Here is a 23,940-nt window from a genome sequence, read left to right on the forward strand (position 1 = left end):
GTGCCGATACAAGATCCATCCAACTGATGGTCAAACTATTATTACAATTTTGCCACTTACCCAATACCAGGCTCCAGGTATGTCGGAGGATACATTGGTGTTGGACTGTTGAGAGGAAGAGGAAGAGAAAGAAAATAGGACAGTTTAAAGTACAGCTGCATCCACTTTTCATCCTCAACAATATAACAGCCCCGTACTCCCCGACCACAGCAACTTGTCAAAGTTTCTTCAGACAAAGTTTTCAAAAACCTGTGACCTCAACCATTGAAAAGGACAAGGGCAGTAGATATACAAGGACATCTTGGCTCCTCAAAAGTAATGTAGGGAATGGTGCTAAATAATGGCCGAGCCAGTGAAGCCCACATCCTGCAAATCAATAAAGAACAGGAACTTCTATTGCTCAAGAATATCAAAGTCTCAGAATTTTTCTAATCTAGAAAACTTCACTCAGACCATCGCAGCATCGATTCAAGACAGCATTGCCTGGGGAATTTCATTTGCAGAGTTTCTCATCTCAGTACAATTTCCATAACAATGCTAAATTACAGCGCACATGTTGTGCATTGAGACAGAATGTTTCAGTTTCGTTTTCCTGGAAGAGATTATGTTTACTACAATGCTTGCTTTTGAATGCTCGCCAAAATATTAGTCATTTCACACAACACACTGGAGAAGCATCAGACAATCACATTTTTGTTGAAGGTGCCACTTCTGCTTGAGTACTTTGTGGTACCCACAATGACCGAATATACAATAGCACTACCCACTGGCTTTTTTTAAAAAATGATATTACCACTCAACAGTAAAGAATCAAGAGAAACTTACTGCATGGGGAGGCCATTTGGCACATCGTGCCTTCTCTTTGGAGGAGCAGTTGTGCTCAATTCCCACAATCCCCTTTTGTCGTTGCCTCGATTAAATTATTTATGGAATCAGTTTTCACCATCTTGTCAGCAAAAACATTCCAGAGGTTGTCAATTCTCTGAATACAAATAATTTTGCCTCGTCTACCTGCTAAGACTTTTTACAAATGGTTTTAAATGTATCATCTCTGGTTAATGGCCCACTCACCCAGACTGAACCTGTCTCTATTCTATTAAGCTCTCCCAGGGGAACATTCAGTCCCTACAGTCTTCTCTGCCATTCCAGAACATGGCTGATTATTCACGTACGAAGATTCATTATAAGTAATCAAGGGGCAAAAGAAAAGGAAATAAATGAAATAACTATCACCAGAGAAATAGTGCTACATCAACTAATGGAGCTGAAGATTGATAACTGGACCTGATGGGATGCACCCAAGAATATTAAAGGGAGTAGCTATGGAGATAGTGGATGCACTGATAGTATTCTACCAAGAGTCCATAGATTCTGGACGAGTGCCCGAAGATTGGAAAACTGCCAATGTAACACTTTTATTTAAAAAGGGAAGGAGACCAAAAACAAGCAACAGCAGGATTGGCTCTCTAATAGAAAAGTCATAGAATGCCGAAAAAACCCTTCAAGTCTACAGCAACATAAGTATCACAAAAGGCGTACTAATCCCAATTTCCTGCACTTGTTCCATACCCTTGAAGTTATGATATTTCAACAGCTCATCCAAATATTTCTTATGAAGGCTGTCAAGTTTCTGGCCTCAACTATCTTCCCAGGCAGTGCATTCCAGATTCCCACCAACCCCTGACTGGAAATGTTTTTTTTCTCAAATCACCTTTGAATCACCTGCCCCAATCCTAAAACTATGCCTCCTTGTGACTGACCCCTCAATCTTACACACCTGAATCATGTTCCCCCCTCCCCACACCCATCAGTCTTCGCTGCTCTAAAGAAAACAATTCAAGCCTATCTAATTGTATTAGAGATAATGGGAACTGCAGATGCTGAAGAATCCGAGACACCAAAGTGTGGACCTGGATGAACACAGCAGGCCAAGCAACATCTTTGGAGCACAAAAGCTGATGTTCTGGGCCTGGACCCTTCATCAGAAAATGGGGAGGGGGAGATGGTTCTGAAATAAATAGGGAGAGGGGGGAGGCAGATCAAAGATGAACAGAGGAGAAGATAGGTGGAGAGGAGACAGACAAGTTAACGGGGTGGGGATAGAGCCCGGAAAACCAGCCCAGCTCAACCCCACCTCCCTAACCAGTTCTTCCTCTCACTATCCCCTCCCCCCACCTTAAGCCGCACCTCCATTTCCTACCTACTAACCTTATCCCGCCCCCTTGACCTGTCTGTCCTCCCTGGACTGACATATCTCCTCCCTACCTCTCCACCTACACTCTCCTCTACAGGCTCCTGATCTGCCCCTTTAACTTGTCTGTCTCCTCTCCACCTATTTTCTCCTCTATCCATCTTTGATCCGCCTCACCCTCTCTCCCTATATATTTCAGAGCCCTCTTCCCTCTTCCCCCTTCCCCTTTTCTGATGAAGGGTCTAGGCCTGAAACATCAACTTTTGTGTTCCTAAGATACTGCTTGGCCTGCTGTGTTCATCCAGCTCCACACTTTGTTATCAAGCCTATCTAATCTTTCCTTATAACTCAATTGCTCCACCCAGGACAAGAATCTCCTCTGTACCCTTCAGGTAATATCATATCCTTCCTGTAGTAAGAACTGCACACTGTAGCCCAGCTGTAGCCGAAACAACACTTTTACAAAGCTAACATTACCTGCTTGCTCTTGTATTCTATGCCATGACTGATGAGATTAAGTGTCCCATATGCCTTCTTAACTATTCTATTCACATGCTCTGCCATCTTCAAGGGTCTGTAGTTATCCAAGTTCCCTGTGTTCCTCTTAGCAACCCAGTGTCCTGCCATTAATTATATACTCCCTCATCTGATCGTTTCTTCCAAAGTGTATCACCTTGCAGTTATCAGGGTTAAACGCCATCCGCCACTGCTTTGCCCATCTGACAAACCCATCTATTTTCTTCACTATTAACCACCCTACCAACCCTGGTGTCATCTGTAAACTTGCTTAATGTTTCCCCCCAAATTTTCATCTATATCATAACGTACATAACAAACATTAAGGGTCCCATACTGATACTTGTGGTACACCGCTGGGCACTGGCAGAGAAATGGCATAAGAGGGCATCTTCAGGATGGTAACCTGTAACTAGTGGAGTGCCACAGGGATCAGTGGTGGGGCCACAATTATTTACAATGTAAATTAGTGACTCAGATGAAGAAAGTGAATGTGTTATAGCTATGTTTATGGATGACACAAAAATAGGTGGGAAGTTAAAGAATAAGGACCACACAAAGAGTCTACAGAAGGATATGGACAGGTTAAATGAGTGGGTAAAACTCAGCAGGTGGAATATATTGTGGGTAAATATTAGAATATGTTCTTTGGCAGGAACATAGAACATAGAACAGTACAGCACAGAACAGGCCCTTCAGCCCACGATGTTGTGCCCACCATTGATCCTCATGTATGCACCCTCAAATTTCTGTGACCATATGCATGTCCAGCAGTCTCTTAAATGTCCCCAATGACCTTGCTTCCACAACTGCTGCTGGCAACGCATTCCATGCTCTCACAACTCTCTGTGTAAAGAACCCACCTCTGACATCCCCTCTATTACTTTCTTCCAACCAGCTTAAAACTATGACCCCTCGTGTTAGGAAGAAGAGAAGATCTGAATATCAGCTAAATGGAGAAGGGCTGCAGAAAGTTGTGGCGCAGAGGGATTTCTGTGCATTAATGACAAAAGTTAGCATCCAAGTTCAACAGACAATAATGAAGAGAAATGGAACAGTGGTCTTTATTTCAAAGGGATGGTGTATAAAAATAGGGAAATCTTGCTGAAAGTGTACAAGGCACTAGTTGGACCACAGATACGGCCATACTGGTTGGACCACACCTGGAATACTGCAAACAGTTTTGATCCCCTACCTAAGGAATATTAGCATTGGAGCCAGTCTAGACAAAGTTCATTAAGTTAATTCCAAGTATAGAGGGATTTCCTCATGAAAGGAGATTGAGTAGATTGAGCTTGGGCACACCGAATTTTAGAAGAATGATTGGAGCCCTTGTTTAAATAAATGAGATTTTTTGCAGGGTTTGACCGGTTAGATGCAGAAAGGTTATTTCCCCTGAGAGAGTCTAGGACCAGAGGACAAAATCTAAGATAAGGAATCACCCAATTAAGACAGAGGCAGAAACATTTTACTCTCACAGTGTGTTAAATCTGTGGTGTCCTTTTCACAATGGGCTTTCAATTATATTCAAGGCTGAAATGGGCAGTTCTTTAATCAGGAAAGAAGTCAAGGGTTTTGGGGATATGGTAGGAAAATAGACCCAAGGATTATCAGATCATCCATAAATATCTTGAATGGCTGAGCAGACTCAACAGGCTGAAAGGCCAATTTGTGCTCTTATGTCTTACAGTCATGAAGGTATAGATAAAGTGAATGACTTCAAGTGAACATCCAACAATCCCAGATGGGAGCAGGGAAGATCCATACGATGGTTAAGAATTCATTTTTACTCTTTACCTTTTTCATCAAGGCAGAGAATATAAGAGCAGAGAGGTAATGTCAGACCTATATAATACGTTAGTTAAACCATAACTTGAATATTGCATGAAGTTTTGGTCACCTTAAAATGATGATGCAGAAAAGATGCAATTGCACTCGAGGTTATTAGAGGGGAGATTTATGATGATATTGTAAGGGTTGGAATTTTTTAAAATTAATTCACAGGATGAGGGCATCACTGGCTAGGCAGCATTTATTGCCTATCCCTAACAGCCGTAAAGGCAGTGTCTCCTTTATTATTTTCAAAATTATGCTATTCAGAATGCATGAGCTTTTCAAAATAATCCCTAAAAGTATGTCGCTCTCTACTTCTCCACTCTGAACTCTATCTGCAATTCATGTGCACACTTCATCATCTTACCTTGACTATTTCATCAAGTTGAACATTATTTGCAAACTTAGCTTAAGAAGTTTTATTTTAAAAATTGCAAAGTTGTTAACCCTTAGCTTAGCAACAGGAAGTACCACTGCAAACCACACTGCACTCTCAAAAATAACACTCATATCTGTTTCCCGGCCCAGAACCAATTTTGTATTATACAAACACTTCCCCTAATTCCATGGACTGCCATCTTCTCAATAAGTATCCAGTATGATACCCTGTTGAGTGTTTCTCAGAAGTCAATTTATTCATCTACTCTACTGAATTGATCAACTTTAAGAACTAAGAACCAAGAACATATCTACTGGGATAACAAGGTGTAGAGCTAGATGAACACAGCAGGCCAAGCAGCATCAGAGGAGCAGGAAAGCTGACTTTTCAGGCCTAGGCCCTTCTTCAGCCTAAAACAGTGAACATAGCACCCTGAACCAGGAGGCTATCCAAAGAAGTGACGGGGAAGAGGTCAAGAAAGTGGAGGTGAAGCCTAATGTGGTAACTTTAGGAAAATTAATAATGAGGGGAATAGTATCTTAGTGAACATAATTGAGAGTCCTGTGTGGCATACTGCTTAATCTGGAAAGCAAGAATCCACTGTGATTCATGTTGGCACAAACAACAGAGAGTAGTAGGCTAGAAGTCCTAATTTGAGAGTCCCAAGAACTAGGAACTAAAGTCAAAAGGAAAGCCTCAAGGATGAAACTTGCAAACTGGATAAGGTAAGCCAATTAGGAATGTGAATGAATGCCTGAGTTGAGAGAGGAAAAGCTGTACCATTTCAGGTCAGTACAACAACAGGAAGGTACCAAAGATACTGACTTACAATTTGCTGGGTTAGTCAAAAAGAAATAACAAAAACACTAAGCTGGCCTTACTGAAAATGTCAGTCGGATGGTGGCCCAATGATTAGAAAGGTCACTAGTGTTAATGTTTTCTGCGTCTGAAACAATGTTTGTGTTTTATTAACCATTTTAAACTCAACAATAATGGAATGAACTGACACACTATGTCTGAAAAGCTAGAATCTATGTTTAAAAGACAATGAATTAAATGTAATGTCAACTATTTATCAACTAAACAGAGTGCTTGATCATAGACAAAAACAAAGAAGGGTCACCAGACCTGAAACATTAACTCTGTTTTTCCTTCAGAGATGCTACCAGACCTGCTGAGCTTTTCCAGCAACTTCTGTTTTTGTTCCTGATTTACAGCATCTGCAGTTCTTTCGATTTTTATTTTGCTTAATCGTAGAATTAAGTTGTATACATATTATATGGTTGACTAGATGACATAAGGTTACAACACCATGAGTGAGCTAAGGCTCAGGTCAAAGTTCATTAAACCATGAGATATGCCTCTTTTCAAGGAGAAGCGAGTCTTAATGAGCAATTGATCAAATAGCTGTGGTGAGTAATGCGTGTGATGTTTGCCACTGGTCAAAGTTATCAAATTGCTGGACAGTGGACATTATCAAACGTCAATACACAGCCTCTCTACGTGCAAAGAGGTATAGCAGAAAGTATGCCTCAGAGTGGTAGTTAGCTTAGGAAGAGGATGTATGCTCAATAACTGGATTTTGAGAGCGCATGGGCTGATCACCTGTTTTGGTCTGAATCTCAGACAAGTCAAAGTAAATGAGTCACTAGTGACTGTAAGCATTATACAGGCAAGTTTGTGATGTATCACTATGACTGCAGTATTTTGTATCGTAGTTTGCTTCAATAAAAGTAAAAAAATTACTAAATGGAACTGTGGATGCTGGAAATCAGAATCAAAAATAAAAACAGAAATTGCTGGAAAAACCTGTTGAGTTTTTCCAACAATTTCTGTTGTTGTTTTGGTCAAATAAAAGTCAATTGGGTGTATCCCATCGTTAAGATTGTTTGGGTTATTGATATACAGAGTAAACTCAATTGGGTATATCCCATCGTTAAGATTGTTTGGGTTATTGATATACAGAGTAAACTCAATTGACTGGGTGCAGTGTGGTTTGCAGTGGTACTTCCTGTCAATTGTTAGGTTAGGATCCACCCATCTGGACCAGACTGTCATTGAATTCAAACAGAAAGGATAAATAGGGTAGTCTGCAACAGTCTTAAAATTAATTAATTTGAAATTGTGTTTTATTAACTAATATGCATCATAATAAAACTGAAGCATAGTTGAAAATAGATGAGAAAAAAAATTACAGTCAAAGGTTAGGGTGTGTAGCCCAAATAAGTATTTATTATAGAAACATAGGGATTTATTATACAAACAGGGAGAACAAACTGAATATATAGCAAGCGCAAATAAGGTATAATGCGGTAGTCATCAATGAGACATTCCTGTAGGATGTTCAGGACTGGAATCTGATTATATCATGTTTTAAGGTGTACAGGAAAGACAGAGAAATGGTAGAAGGAACAGTGGACACTGATTAAGGCTTAAACCACTTCAATGAACAAAGGAATACAACATGAGATCAGCAGGCACCGGAGATCTTACAATTAGTATGAAAAAATGGAAAGGGATTTTAGACTGCAGAGGGTAGTGTGTATAGTCGACCCTGTGAGCAGCTGATCGTATAAATGCAGCAATTAGGCAAGTATGTAGCAATGGCAGAGTGTTTTAAATTGGGAATTTTAATTTTAAACTTCATGTAGATTATGTAGTCTACACATGCCAGCAAAGCAGTGAATTTCTTATGTGTATTGTTTTCTGCTACTATGGGTGGAATTTTACCATCTTAATCACTGACACAATGGCAGGGCCATTTTTGGGAGGACAAGTTTGATCTCCCAGTTAGCAGTTCCTTGTGGTGCTCTTTACCAAAGTCAGCTGATAAACAACCCAGCTCCAGGCTTTCTGATCAATTAGGAGAGTTGGCGGGTGAGGCGATAGGGAGAGGCTGAATTGGCTGGGGCTATTCTCCCTGAAGTGTTGGAGACTGACGGGTGACATTACAGAGGGGCACAGATAGGATGAATAGCCAAGGTCTTTTTTCCAAGGGAGCGGGTAGGTTTAAAGTGAGAGGGGAAAGATTTAAAAGAGCCCGAGGGGCAACTTTTTCATGCAGAGGGTGGTGCGTGTATGGAAATGAGCTGCCAGAGGAAGTGGTGGAGGCTGGTACAATTACAACATTTAAAAGGCTTGCTGGATGGGTACATGAATTAGAAGGATTTTAGAGGGATATGGGCCAAATCTTGTAAAATGGGACTAGATTAATTTAGGATATCTGGTCAGCATGGAGTTGGACCAAAGGGACTGTTTCTTTGCTGTACAATTCTACAACCCTATGACACTATTTGATCAGAGGAAAGGTTTCTGTTTAAACAGACTGGAACATCTTTCAGGAAATCTCAGCAGCACTTGGATATTTTTGTCTGCAGAAACCATAATGAGTGGAAACCTGGAATGGCTACCCACTTCACATCTCCCGCAGGTCTCTCACTCTTGCCTGGAACATCAACTGAGGGTGGAAGTGAGAAAGAGGCCACTTCTCCAATTGAGCAGGCACAGTTGTAAAGTGGCTCAGGAAGTAATCATCTTGAGTGTATTCTCTCCAATCTGGAGACAGAGTACCAATAGGACCTCAGGGAGGACGGGATGGGTGAATGGTCTAATATCGTCAGCTGCCAATCCTCATTCTCAGAATTCTCCAGCATTCCTCTATACAGCACACCTCAGATTAACATCCCTTGCAGCTCCATTCATCCTTCCCTCTAAATGTGCCTCATCTCTCCAATCGAGAAGCTAACATTCATATCTGCCCTCAGGCTATAACCTTTTACAACATGCCCCTCAGTGCTTCCTCACAAAAGGTGTCCTTCTTTCCATTGCATTAACAACTGTCAGACTTCCTTTATTTATCTCCTTTCAGGAGAAGAGAATACACACGTTGGTGACAGACAAAGGTGCAGGATGGGAGAGGAAGGGGTTTAGACACTCCAGCGACAAGCATCTTAATGGTTACTGGCAGTACATACCAATTGCTCCATTGGAAAGGACGGCATCTTCCATGAAGATACAGATGTCAGCAATGATCTGCTCTGAAAGCCTGAGCCACTTGACTCACCAATCTCAGAGATGTCAAGTGAGTTTGTTTGTGTCACAACTCTGTCCAGATGGTGTCCAACTCCTTTGCGCTGTGGGATACGGGGCTGAGGGCAAGGCAGATGATCACAGAATCCCTACAGTATGGGAACAGGCCCTTCGGCCCAACAAGCCCACACCGACCCTCAGAGCATCCCACCCATACCCATCGCCTTATAACCCATCTAAGCTACACATCCCTGAACACTACAGGCAATTTCACATGGCCAATCCACCTAAGCTGCACATCTTTGGACTGTGGGAGGAAACCAGAGGACCCAGAGGAAACCCACACAGACACGGGGAGAACATGCAAACTCCACACGGACCGTTGCCTGAGGGATTGAACCCGGGTCCCTGGTGCTGTAAGGGAGCAGTGCTATCCACTGGGCCACTGTTCTTCCCCTACTACTGCTGGAACTGTTGGTGTTGGTGACACCTTTGCCTTTTCCCTTCAGCAGAAATGGACAGTGGAGCTACTCCATGCTGCTCAGAAGGCAGACAGTTTAAGAGGTGATAGACAGATGAAGTGCCCTCCAAACAGTTGGCAATCATTTGTCAAGCAGTGATAGAACTCTTAAGAGAAGGAGCCCTCTCACCGGGTCACAACAATTGTTCTTCAGTGTAACTGATGAAAGCCTTGTCAGCTTGTCAGTTTCTTAGAGGGAGCTCTTCCTGCGTTGCTGTTGCCTTCTCCGGTCTGCCAGGTTGTAGGTGCAGCGTGGAACTTCTACTCTACTGAAAGAAGGAGTTTGTGTGCAAAATACCTCCGAACTGAGTCTTCAATATTTCAGTTGACTTTTAATTACAGCCAAGAGAATTCCCTACTGCATTCCCAACCTGCCTCTCTATGGGCAGCTGCTAAGGGAAGGAACAAATGGGAATACAGTCCAATTTTTTTTGCCCCCTAGTTTTCCTGCCCTGTGCCTGAAACCACTTCCAATCGGTCTGGAAGAATTCCACTCAACGTATCCTTCAGCCATGTTAAAACGAGTAATACACAACCACCCAGCGGGCCTTTATTGAATACTGGTAACATCCTAGTTTCATTTCAACTGGAAAATTGTGCCTGTCACACCCTCATTCAAGAAAGTTGAGTTTTGAAAACAAGAGGAACTACTGGTCAGTTAGCCTAATGGCTACTTTCGGGAAATTGACTGCAGTTTATAGTTAGGACTGAAATTTTCAGCTGCTCAGAGAGACCCAGCACAGATTTGTAAAAATTAGTATGTCCTGACGAAATGGACTCAATTTTTTGAAGAGGTGAATGGTGTTCCCTTTAATTCTTCTTCACTGTGTGCTGCCTATTCATTTTAATGCATGATTTTATGCGACCACACAGGCATTTTCCAAGAAGAATCACCTTCATGAAACGTTGCAGTTCTTGGAGTACAATCATGCAATAAGGAACAAGACTCGGCCCCCTTGGCCCTTTGAGCCTACACTGTCATTCAATAAAATCACGGCTGATCTGATTTTATCCTCAACTCTATATTCCTGCATATTTCCAATAATCTTTCATCTCCATGGTAATCAAGAATCTATCTGCTCTGCCTTAAAAACATTCAAAGCATGTGCATCATTACCTTTAGAGGAACAGAATTCCAAAGACTCGCCATGCTACGAGAGTGAAAAATTGTTCCATCATCCCTGCCTTCAATGTGTGATACCTTATTTTTAAACTATGCCCCCTAGTTCTAGATTCTGCCACAACAGGAAACATCCTTTCGACGGCCAACAGGTCAGGGTTTTGTAAGTTTCAGTTAAGTAACCTCTGACCCTTGTAAACTCCAAAGAATAAATGCCTAGTCTGTCTAGCCTTTTCTCAGAAGGCAATTCACTCATTCCAGGTATGAGTCGAGTAAATCTTCTCTGGACTGTTTCTAATACATTTACATCCTTTCATAAGTAAGGTGACCTGTGTTGTACAAAGTATTCCCAATGAATTCTCACCAATGCCCTGTATAACTCTTACATTCAATTCCCCTCACAATAAAACATGAAATTCTATTTGATTTCCTGACTATTTACTGTACCTGCTATAGCACGTACTAGGACATCCCATACTTCTCTGTATCACATAGCACTGCAACCTTTTAACATTTAGGTAATATGGATGTGAGTTTGCTCGCTGAGCTGGAAGATTCATTTTCAGACATTTCACCACCATTCTAGGTAACATCATCAGTGAGCCTCCGGTGAAGCGCTGGTGTTATGGTATTAGCCACAAAAAGACATGACCCACTATTACTAGTATCCTTACATACAGATGAGGAAGGACACCATTTTGATTGAGACAACACATTCATCCTAGGACAAGCCAAACAGAGACACGCACGAGAATTCCTAGAAGCATGGCATTCCAACCGGAACTCCATCAACAATCATTGATTTGGAGGCCATCTACCATCCTCTAAGAAAAAGAGCAGGAAATGACATCACCAACCCAAGGAAACCTAAACAGATAAATAGAAAGCGGGACATAACACCAGTGCTTCATTGGAGGCTCAGTGATGATGTTACCTAGAATGGGGACGAATCGTCTGAAAACGAGCCTTCCAGCTCAGCGAGCAAACTCACATCCAGAACCTCAACCTGAGCTACAAATCTTCTCAAAACTTGCTATTTAGGTAATATGCTTTTATTCTTTCTGCCAAAATAAACAACTCAATTCTTTCCCACATTGTACTCCATTTGCTAGATACTTGTACATTCACTTAAACTACCTATATATCCCTTCATTGGATTCATATGTCCTCTTCAGGTAATATTTCTGTTAAGGGGTGGATAGGAAGCACTTTTTCATTAGTAGAGGCATCAATGACTAGAGTAATATAGGTAACATTGACTTTAGAAAAGGAATTCCAGGATTTCAAGCATGCAATAGGAAAGGGACTGTGATATAGTTCCAAGCTTGAAGGGGAACTTTAAAGCATCTTAAAGGGATAACTAATGAGCGGCGTTCACGCTACCTTACGTGAGACTGCGAGACCGCAGACACTTGTTCAATTTACATTGGAGGCAACCAAAGTAGTGAACAGGGAAATGTTTGTGGGTGCTATTTATGAGAATATTCAGAAGGCATCGGATAGAATCTTTCACCATGAACTAAAGTGTTAAAGCTCATGGAATTGAAAACTAATTATTGACCAGGTTAACAATTGACTTGACTGAGGAATGGGAACAGTCATTAAGTAAATTAGTTAGGAAAACAGTGGCAGATAGTTCAACATGTTTAAAGGAAATGTACAGTATTTTCCAAAATTTCAGAATTTAGGAAGGGATTGCAGTATTTCAACACAGGAAGTGCATTACAACAACAAGCCAGGTTGTGGCGCTGCTGTGAATTCTGGAACCTCGTTACTGAATGCGGCCAGGAGGTGGCGCAGCTGTCCTAGTTTACTGAGATAATGGGAACTGCAGACGCTGGAGAATTCCAAGATAATAAAATGTGAGGCTGGATGAACACAGCAGGACAAGCAGCATCTCAGGAGCACAAAAGCTGACGTTTCGGGCCTAGACCCTTCATCAGAGGGTCTAGGCCCGAAACACCTGCTTTTGTGCTCCTGAGATGCTGCTTGGCCTGCTGTGTTCATCCAGCTTCATATTTTATTACCCTTTAAATACTATTGTCTCTCTGTATACTAGAAGCGGTCATAGTTTTGGGTCATAGGCCTTTCAGCCTATAAACGAATCCCACTTTCCAGCATTGGCCCAAAGCTTTGAACGTGATTACATTTCAAATGTTCATCCAAGTACGTTTTAAAAGGTTGTGAGGCCTCCTGCCACTGCTGACCAGTGTAATCTATATATTTCAGGTTCCCATCATACTATAGGTGACATTTATTTTCTGTCAATGTTCCCCCAGACGTTCTGCCCTTCACTTTAAAACTATGCATCTTGTCTGCACCAACAGTTATTTTTGGAACATAAACCAAGAAGGCAGATGTCTGTATGAATCTTGGGAATTATTAGAAAGTGCAAGGCAGGGATGTTATTCAGGAACTGTATAAAATACTGGAATGGCCACAAATGGAGATCTGCATGCAGTTCTGGTTGCCACATTATAGGATGCATGAAAGTACTCAAAACAGGCTATAAAGGAGATTTACTAGGACGTTGCCTGGGCTGGAGGGTCTGAGCTATGAAAAAAGATTAGATAAGCTGGGGTCATTTTCCTTGGAGCAATGTAGGTTGAGAGAGGATCTGACAGAGATGTATAAGATTATGAGTCACATAATTGGGGTGGATAGGAAGGTACTTTCTCCAGTAGTGGGGTCAATAACCAGCATGGTTTTAAGGTAAGAGGTAGAAGACTAAGGGGAGAATTGTAGACTTACCCAGAGGCCTATGGGTGTCCGGAATTCATTGCCTGAAAGTGTGGTTATGTTTTACAGGTAGTGCTGCATTTTGGGGGCGGCACAGTGGTTAAGCACTGCTGCCTCACAGCACCAGGGACCCACGTTTGATTCCACCCTTGGGCAACTGGCTGTGTGAAATGTGCACATTCTCCCTGTGTCTGCTTGGGTTTCCTCTGGGTGTTCTGGTTTCCTCCCACAGTCCAAAGATGTGCAAGTTGGGTGGTTTGGCCCTAATATCCAGGGAGATGTAGGGTAGGTGGATTAGCCATGGGAAATGCAGGTTTACAAGGACTGGATAGGGTAGGGGAAAGTGGGTCTGGGTGGGATGCCGTTTGGAGGTTCGGTGTGGATTTGATGGGCCAAATGGCCTACTTCTATGTTGTAGGGATTCTATAATATGTCAGAAACTCTCCTAATATTTAGCAGTATTGAGATCCTCACTTGCATTGCCATAACCTCCAGGGTTACAGGCCACAAGTCAGAAAATGAAATTAATGCAGACAGCAACATGGCTATGATGGGCTGAACGGCTGCCTTCTGTGCTAGAAATGTCTACGAGTAATGGCTCAACATATCTTGGACTACATTTCCCTCGGCTCCATTCTATAAATGTAAGAGTCTCACGTCTTTGTACTCATCAATCAGTTTGTATGTGACAGAGAGCCTCAGTGGTTCTGAATTAGAATGGCAGGAGAATTTCACAAGCTGCGAGAACAAGGCATCTTATTGAGGTTTGCCAACTTGAATTTCATTAAAGTTAGCAGCTTTCTTAAAGTCTTCATGAGTTTAATCTGAAGAAATTAGTTAAACTCCCACAGTTCCTCTCTATGATAAGATTTCAGATATTTACATAAATATGGTGTCTCACAACTAGTGATTGCAATGAGGTCAGCTAGAAGGACTTCATAGAATAGGAGTTCCTTGATTGGACCAGATTAACAGCCCCAATCAGGGAGCCCTGGCTGACAGATAAAAACAGAAGAGTCAGACATCCTGTCCACTCACAGCTAGCTCTGAGGGAACTGGATCAGTGTCAAGGACTCTCCACATGTAAATAAAGGGTGACTTGATGATGGGTACTGGCCTCTGGGGAGTCATTTCAGTGGCAATGAGAGAAAAGCACACTCCTGAGGAAATTCACATGCAACAATTGTCTCTGAGTTGGGGTAAACATTTCTGGTGTCATGCCCTTGTTTGGGAAACTTGACTCATTCAATCCTGTCAAAGATTGGGCCCAGCTTGGGGAAAGAATGCATTTTTATTTGGAAAAAAAAACATTGGGGCAGGTGAAAAGCAACAAGTAATCCTGCCAGCTTGTGGACCCATAGCTTTTTCAATTATTAGGAGCCTATGTTTCCCTGAGGCACAAAAAAACTAAAATCTTTCAAGTGTTGACCAATTTATGTTAAGGAATATTATGATCACAAGCTTCCTCTAATTCTGAGATGTAATCAGTTTTACTTAGCAATTCGAGAACCAAAGGAATTCATCAGGATTTTTGACTACATTAAGACAAAAGGCAATGGCATGTGACTTTGGTTTAACCCCTAATGAGATGTTGAGACACTGTTTGGTATGTGGGATTAATGATGTAACCAGTCAAAAGCCACCTACTGGTTGAAGCCCTATTGGACTTCAAACAAGCATGAAAACTAGCTTTATTATAGGAAAACGTAGCAAGAGGAACAAATGATTTGCAGGGCATTCAAATGGAAGTGGGCACCCTTGCCAGTTTGACAGAGCTTGGGAAACACCACTTGGGTCAGCCTATAGCGAGACCCTAAGACAAAGCCAAACCTCAGTCAAACAGTTAAAATTTTCTTCAGGATCTGAGCTAGCAAGCCATTGTAGTTGCTGCCGATGTGCAAACCTGAGAAAGCAAAAAAGAGTCCCACTACATCTAAATTGAGTAGGAGAATGCATAGGCTGTATTCCAACACCAAGTCACCCTTAATTTAGATGTGGAGAGTCCTTGACACTGATCTAGCTACCTCACAGCCAGCTCTCGGAGTGAACTGGCTGTCTGACACGGATCCTTGATTGGGGCTGTTAATCTGGTTTAACTCCAGTTCTGTGAGGTCCACGTGACTGACCTTGTTACAATCACTACATCGCTACCCTCTGGGTCCAATGGCATAGGCTGGTTCTTTTTTTCATGAAGTCCTCTTTAAGCGTTTTAGCACATAGCCAGGTTCCTCCGACTCTGCCTCAGATACGGGTGGTGTGTAATGCACAGAGGTTAGCTAGAAATTCTCCTCTTCAAGCAGCAAAAGGCATCAGGGCAGCGACATCCACTGTATCCATCTCAGATTCTGAGATATTTTCAATGCTTAACAGAGAGGGACAATTCATGGGCTCTGGAATGGTCAGAAAGGAGCCGGGCATGTTTTGCTCTTGCATTGTTTGGAGTTAGCAGCTTTCACATAATCCACATGCTTGTTCAGGGCTGTCACACCTACGCAAACTTCTTTTTAGCTAACCATGAATGGCAGCGCCTATCCCTGAAAAATGTATTTATTGTTGGAATATATCATTTCTGCATATGCTAAAACACCCCTTAAACGTCTGTAACTGCAACTCAACTGACCTATTCCTTAACCTAATATTCCAATTCAGTTTAGCTAGCTAGGTTTTCCGATCCTTAGATTTTCCCTCATTTAAATTGAAAACACAAGTCTTGGACACAGTCTTCCAATCTCTGAGAATGTAAAATTCAATCATATTACTTGCTGCTACAAAAGGGGGATCTCCAGTAATGGTCATTAATTAATCCTATCTTGACGAACAATAGCAGGTCTAGTAATAACAGAACTTGCTGTTTTAAGAAATTATCCTGAAAACATTTTATTAATTCCTCGTTCTAGCTACTTTTGCCCTTTTGATTTACCAGTTTCTTTTTGTTTGCTCATAGTATGTGAGTAATATGTTATTCATCCCTAGTTACCGTTGAGAAGATGATGGTGAACTGGTGCAATCTATTTGCTGTAGGTACCATTTGAGAGGGATTTCTAGGATTAGACTTCATGACACTGATGGAACAGCAATACATTTCCAAGTCTAGATGGTAGCTAGCTTGGAGAGAAACTTGCAGATGGTGGTATTCCCTTGTATCTGCTGACCTTGTCCTTCTCAATTGCAGAGTTTGTCAGTTTGGAAGCTGCTGCCTAAACAGCTTTGGTGAATTTCTGCAATGCATCTCATATATGGTACACACTCCTGGTAATGAGCGTTGATGAAGTAGGAGGTGAATTTTGTAAATGCCAAAAACAAAGTCGTTGATGCAACACTTGGTCAAATCCTGCCTTGATGTAATGGGAATCACTCACACCTCCTCCCTGATGTTCAGTTCTTCTGTCAATGTTTGAAGCAAGGCTGTAATGAGGTCAGAAGCTGAATGACCATGGCAAAACCCAAACTGAGCACCAATTTTGCACAGTTTTGCATGCAACTAGTACTCTTATTACAGCCTTATCATGTTTGACACCTCATTTTTATGTCTGTCTTGTGCATACCTCCTGCATTCTTCATTGAACCAAGTCTGATCACTTGGCTTGATGCTAATGGAAGGGCGTGGGACATTGTGGGTCATGAGGTTATAGATGGGGTTTGAGTACAATTCTGCTGCTGCTGCTGATGGCCCACAATGATGGATGATGTCCAGTTTTCATTTGCTAGATGCATTTAAAATATTACCTGTTTAGCATGGTGGGAATATCAAACAACCCGATGGAGCGTATACCCAGCTAACAAGGCGTAGAGCTGGATGAACACAGCAGGCCAAGCAGCATCAGAGAAGCAGGAAAGTTGACGTTTCAGGTCTGGACCCTTCTTCAGACCCTTCTAAGGGTCTAGGCCCGAAACGTCAGCCTTCCTGCTCCTCTGATGCTGCTTGGCCTACTGTGTTCATCCAGCTCTGCACCTTGTTATCTCAGATTCTACAGCATCTGCAGTTCCTGCTATCTCGGAGAGTATACCCAATGTGTTTAGATGAGTGACTTAATTTTCATTTTCCTTTTCACATATTTCATAAAGTTTATCATCAATTCTTAAACTATTTTATAACTCAGGAACAGAACTGATCTTAATCACTGACAACAAAAACAAATAGTTGCTGGAAAAGCTCAGCAGGTCTGGGAGCATCTGTGGAGGAGAAAACAGAGTTAATGTTTCGGGTCCGGTGACCCTTCCTCAGAACTCATTGATAACAAAGTGTTGAGCTGGGTGAACACAGCAGGCCAAGCAGCATCAGACGAGCAGGAAGGCTGACGCTTCAGGACTAGACCCTTATCTGAAAAAGGGTCTAGGCCCGAAACATCAGCGTTCCTGCTCCTCTGATGCTGCTTGGCCTGCTGTGTTCATCCAGCTCTACACGTTGTTACCTCAGATTCTCCAGCATCTGCAGTTCCTACTACCTCCAATCTTAATCATTTCCCCGATACTCAAACAGTTAACTTCTTCCCCTGTAATAGAAGAAGAACAAATTCCTACAGGGTGAAAAAGGTAGAAAATGCAGAAGATAACCTCCTTTCCTTCTTATCAATACTCCTTTACCCAGCCACTAACCAGCACTCCATCACATTCAATGCTAGATCACCCTGAAGATGGCTGTATTTATATGAAGTAACACCCAAAAAGAGACAAAAGTGCACTGAATAAAAACTGAAAGAGCTGCCGAAGCTGCAAATCAGGAACAAAAATAGAAGTTGCTGGAAAAGCTCAGCAGGTCTGGCAGCATCTGTGGAGGAAAAATATCAGTGTTAATGTTGCAGTCTAATATTTTCTTCACAGAGGCCGCCAGACCTGCTGAGCTTTTCCAGCAACTTCTATTTTTGTTCCTGATTTGCAGCTTCGGCAGCTCTTTCGGTTTTTATTGAGAGCACCTTTGGGTGGTTTATATTTGGAATAACAAGTACCCAGTTGTAAATTATGCTGGAATCCAGTCTATGATAACAAGTCACATTCTATTTTGTTACTGTTGCTTTATATCACTGCACTACAGTTTTACTTTGTCACTCATGTGTGTCATACGATTTCATATGTTGCAGCAGAAACGTGCAAAGTTCCAAAATTTAACATTTGTACTTTACTTCGACATTTGTTTTTAGTTCGCTAATCGACCTTTAGGTTTCCTTCGGACTCCAACAACCTCAGCATGCCAGACAGTAAACCTGCTTGCTCCCATACTATTCTTGACAATGCTACTCTCAAACTGGGATTTAGTCATCACCAATACGCCATGCTCCAATAATCTCCCTGCCCCTCATATTCCGGAGATACTGATTTTCTTCACAATCCAATTTCCTCAAGAGCATCTCTGTTCCGAGGAGGCTGACACCTACCCGACATCACGATCCAGCATGCTGCCTGGGTGGTAGGGGGGAAATGCGTTGCCGTTAGGGGGTTCCTTTGGCGAGTACAGTTTGAATGACTTAGACGAGCACCCTGGAAGAAGAAGACAGATAAACATAAATAAGTAAGTACACGGAGATATGCAGGCAATTCGGATTGCAGACTCCACAAACATTGCCTCTTCCATATCCAAGTCATCACAGGAATTGGACTCCTATTTCCATCCCACTTCACACAGTACAGAAATTTGTTGTTTTGAAGCACATTACTATTCTCCAGGGTTTGAATTATGAAATGAGATTACAGAAAGCAGGCTAGTATTTGCTGCAGAGATCACTGGATTGAGCTTTTAATGTTTAGAAAGCAGCTGACAGGCTGGACAGAAAGAACCTTTGTCAGCTGATGGAGAAGTCCAGGTTAAGAGGACATAAACTCAGAGGAAGGCCATTCAGGTGAGGATCTAGGAAACATTTCTTCACAGAAAAGATAGTGGGATTATGGAGCTTCAGCACAAAAATCAGTAGATGGAAGCTCAGTTGATAACTTTAAACCTAAGATCGATGGATATTTCATAGACAGAGGGGATTAGAGCATATGGGGTTAAGGCAGGTGGATGCAGTTATGATACAGATCAGCTACATTCTCAGTGAAAGGCAGAACAGGCTTAAGAGCTGGGCAGCCTTTTCCTGTTCCAATGTTCTTAATATTGTCTTTCCATATGACAAGATGGAATCAACTCATAGAATGATACAGCACAGAAAGAGGCCATTTGGCCCATCATAGCTATGTCCAAGAAATTAAGATTAAAATTAAAATTAGGCTGTTTAGGAGTGAGATTGGAAACAATGCTTTGGACAATGGGAGTTTCAAATCCATTCTACCAAAAGGCTATAGATGTTGGGGATCACTAGAATATTAAAATTCTGTGATTGATTTTCATTTGTAGATAGCAAATAAATGCAGCGGAGATACACATCAGCCATGATTCTAACTGAGTAGCTGAAAGGCCTAAGGGGCGAAATGGCCTCCACCTGTTGCTAGTTTTCTCTCTCAGCATTTTTGAAAAACACAGCAAAACGTGATACTTGCATCCTATAGACCAGTGAGCTGCAATGGCAAACTTTTCTCTGCTGATTTGGTGTACCTTCAAACTTGGATGAGTAATTATTTAGCCCTCTATCTCACGTACTGATAGATTTGGTGAAAAAAATATGAGCCAAGAACATCTTCCCTGTGGAGCATCACATGCAACATTCCACCAAGCAAACACCAAGCCCCTAATCCATGCTGCATGTCCTAGCTCCCAACCAACTGCCAACCTAGATCACCCAGTTACCTTCAACTGCATGCTTTGTTATTTTTGATTATTTCTTCTGTGGGGCCTTATTAATCAGAGGCAGTCGATCTTATAGGCAACATCTACAAATGGTCTTAATGCTGTACGAATGACATCCTAAAAAATCCAAAGGAGCCAACTGCTCTGCTCAGAATCACAACTAACAGGCTCACCCAAATTTGTATAATTACTACATTTCACCAGCTATTGTCAACAATGTTAATCATGTACAGCAAGAGAGATGATGGATTCATTAAACCATGGGAAATTTCCAAGTTGCAAGAGTAGTATGTCAGAAAAACGTTCTTATTCTACCCTGTCCCCGTCAAGCACCCCGAAGACAAGAACAACACGGGGTTAGATAAAAAGTAAAGCTCTCTCTACCTTGTCCCCATCAAGCACTTCCATGACAGGGACATCATGAGGTTAGATATAGAGTAAAGCTCCCTCCCGAAAGCAAAGCTTTCTCTGCACTGTCCCATCAAAACACTCCCAGGACAGTAACAGCAGAGGCTGAAATATAGAATAAATGGCTCCATACCCTGAACCTTGGAAACACATTTGAAGTTTAACCAGTCATTCATTTGGTCATCTGTGGATGCTTGCCTTGCCAGTTTGGTATCACTATAAAACAACAGTAAATACCAAAAATGCCAAGTGTATTTTCTTACTTGGCTCTCTTTTTTCTCATTTGTTTACGTGATATGGGTGCGTCTGCCAAGGCCAACATCTATTGCTGTCTCAAAGTCTGACGAAAGAGCTGATTAGCTGCTGTCTCTAAATTTTACAGTCCATATGATGTCAGACACCCACAGTGCTGTTGTGGATGCAATTTTAGGACTTTTCCTGAGCAGTGGTGAAGGAACTGCAATATAGTTCCAAATCATGTGGTTTGGAGGGAAACTCGCAGTTAGAGATATTCCCATTTATCTGCTACCTTTGTTCCTGAGGTCCCAATATTCACGCATGCCAACATCCAGTCAATTCAACTCATATTATCTTACACTAAAAAGCAACTGAGACAAATATTTTCCAGCTGTGGTAAAAAAAACCCACCACAATCAGCCAAGCTGTTTTCTGTAGTTAGCTCAACATCACCTGCTTAATATTATGGACGTTTGTCCAGGCCAATCTTTCATATCCACAAACTACAGGATAAATTTAGTTCCACTGAAGATAAAAGAAAGCAAAACTCCTTTCATCATCTCCGGAAATCCCAAAATGCTTTAAGGAGTAGACTATATAGGACTGATGAGAACTGCATGCATTCTGCAGGTTCTGAATCTTTGGAGTTCTCTACAGCTAAGGACTATGGATGGTCAGACATTTAATATCGTGAAGACTGAGATCAGTGGATTTTTTTTATATACAGGGAATGGGAGATATGGTGTTTGGGCTGAAAAAATGTAATTTAATATAGAAAATCAGTCTATACTTTTAATGAGCATACAGAGAAGCTTATTTCCTTAAGTTAGACAGCAAAATGCTTTTTGAATGTCAGAAATGGGACAGCTAACTTGCAGACAGCAAACTCCCACATAGTAGATTATCCATTATAGTCATAGAGCTGTACAGCATGGAAACAGGTCCTTTGGTCCAACTCATCATTCCTGACCAGATATCATAAATTAATCTAGTCCCATTTGCCGCCATTTGCCCCATATACCTCTAAACCCTTCCTATTACATACCCATCCTGATGCTTTTTGAATGTTGTAATTGTACCAGCCTCCACCACTTCCTCTGGCAGCTCATTCCATAAACACACCACCCTCTGCATGAAAAAGTTGCCCCTTAGATCCCTTTTAAATCCTTCCCCCTCATCTTAAACCTATGCCTCCTAGTTTTGGATTCCGCCACCCTGGCAAAAAGACCTTGTCTATTCACCTCATGATTTTATAAACCTCTATAAAAGGTCACCCTTCAGTTTCTGACACTCCAGTGAAAATAGCCTCAGCCTCTCCCTATAGCTGAAACCCTTCAATCCTGGCAACATCATTGTTAATCTTTTCTGAACCCTTTCAAGTTTCACAACAACCTTCCTCTATCAGGATGACCAGAATTGAATGCAGTATTCCAAAAGTGGCCTAATCAGAATTCTGTACAGCTGCAATATACCTTCCAACTCCTCTAATCAATGCACCGACTAATAAAGGCAAGTGTACCAAACACTTTCTTCACTATTCTGTCTATCTGCAACTCTAATGCAAGGAACTATGAACCTCCAATCCAAGGTCTCTTTGTTCAACAACACTCCCCAGGACCTTACCATGAAGTGTATAAATACTGCCCTGATTTGCCTTTCCAAAATGCAGTACCTCGCATTTATCTAAATTAGCTCCAGCTGCCACTCCGTGGCCCATTGACCGATCTGATCAAGATCCTATTGTACTCTGAGGTAACCTTCGTCACCCACTATCAACTCCAATTTTGGTGTCATCTGCAAACTTACTAACCATACCTCCTTTGTTCAAATCAAAATCATTTATGACAAATGCAATGGATGCAGCACTGATCCTTAGGGCACACTACTGATCTCAAGCCTCTGGTCTGAAAGGCAACCCTTCACCACCATCTTCTGCCTTCCACCTTTGAGCCAGTTCTGTATCCAAACAACTAGTTCTCCTTGTATTGCATGTGATCTAACCTTGTTAACCAGTCTACCTTGCAGAACCTTGTCGAACACCTTACTGAAGTCCACCACAATGGCCTCATCAATTGTTAATTTTTCAAAAAGGTCAATTAGGTTAGTTTCCTATGCACAAAGCCATGTTGACTATTCCTAAATTAGTCCTTGTCTTTCCAAATTCATGTAACCCTCAGGATCCCAACAGCTTGCCCACCAGTGATGTTAGGCTCACCAGTCTAGAATTCCCTGGCTTTTCCTTAGCTCGTTTCTTAAAATAGTGGCAATACGTTAACCAACTTTCAATCTTCCAGCACCTCAGCTATGGCTTTTGATATTACAAATATCTTAGCAAGCAGACCAATCATTTTCCTAGGTTCCTAGGTTCCCACAATGTTCCAGGGTACATCTGATCAGATTCATCCACCCTTATGCGTTATAAGACATCAGCACCTCCTCCTTTATAATACGAACATTTCTGTATCGTGACATTAGTTAAAAGATGAACATTAGCCAGGGAGAGGGGTACAGTGGGGGTGTGAGGGAGGTCAATTCCCTTCGCATCTTCAAATTCTGTGGAATCTTCAGCAACTGCGTTCAAGGTTTTAAGCAGTTCAATGGAAAGATAGCACCAGGAGTGTCAGCTTGGATTATGGGTCTACATCTCCGTGGGTTATGGATACAATTTCTGTCCACAGCATGGGTTCTACCTACTAAGCCACAGATTTTGCAAATATATTTCATACAATTAAAAATAAATTTACATGGAGTATACTACCCAACTAGGCTGCACCAACATTAGTGCTCCTCTCCAGCCTCCTTCTCATCTTTCTCAATTGACTTAAAAATCAATGAAATCTCAGTTACTTCCTTTAGAGGTCCTATCTTTCAGATTAGACATTAAGCCAAGGCTCCATCTGACTCCCTAAGATGTGTCTGTGAGAAAACTCAGACTCTTTGACACCTCCCCACAGAACTATTATGATCTATATGTCTTGCGGGTAAGACTTGAGATCTTTGAGGGCATTGTAATAGAGGACACTACTGCATCCCCACCAAATTTCAGTCAGTGTTGCTTGAATTGTGAGGGGCAGTGGAAAATCCTGCAAATGATGTTGCTGGTCCTTTACACAATAAAAGAACAAAGAAAATTACAGGACAGGAACAGGCCCTTCGGCCCTCCAAGCCTGCACCGATCCAGATCCTCTATCTAAACCTGTCACGTTTTTTTCCAAGGATCTGTATCCCTCTGCTCCCGGCCCATTCATGT

At 41.8% G+C, this 23,940-nt stretch overlaps 1 protein-coding gene across 8 annotated transcripts in view; it reads right to left on the reverse strand.

The window, feature by feature from the left end:
• The window catches only part of ldb1a (LIM domain binding 1a), a 112,392-nt gene that overhangs the window by 33,710 nt on the left and 54,742 nt on the right, over nt 1–23,940 (reverse strand). For all 8 annotated transcript variants that reach the window (XM_048550853.2, XM_048550852.2, XM_059653016.1 and 5 more), the window contains 2 exons: nt 18,700–18,802; nt 61–105 (listed from right to left, as the gene is read on the reverse strand). In XM_048550853.2, coding sequence (XP_048406810.1) covers nt 61–105; nt 18,700–18,802 — 148 coding nt within the window. The remainder of the gene's footprint in view (nt 1–60; nt 106–18,699; nt 18,803–23,940) is intronic.

This window comes from Stegostoma tigrinum, chromosome 20, assembly GCF_030684315.1.
Source record: "Stegostoma tigrinum isolate sSteTig4 chromosome 20, sSteTig4.hap1, whole genome shotgun sequence".
In the NCBI taxonomy this organism is placed as follows: Eukaryota; Metazoa; Chordata; class Chondrichthyes; order Orectolobiformes; family Stegostomatidae; genus Stegostoma; species Stegostoma tigrinum.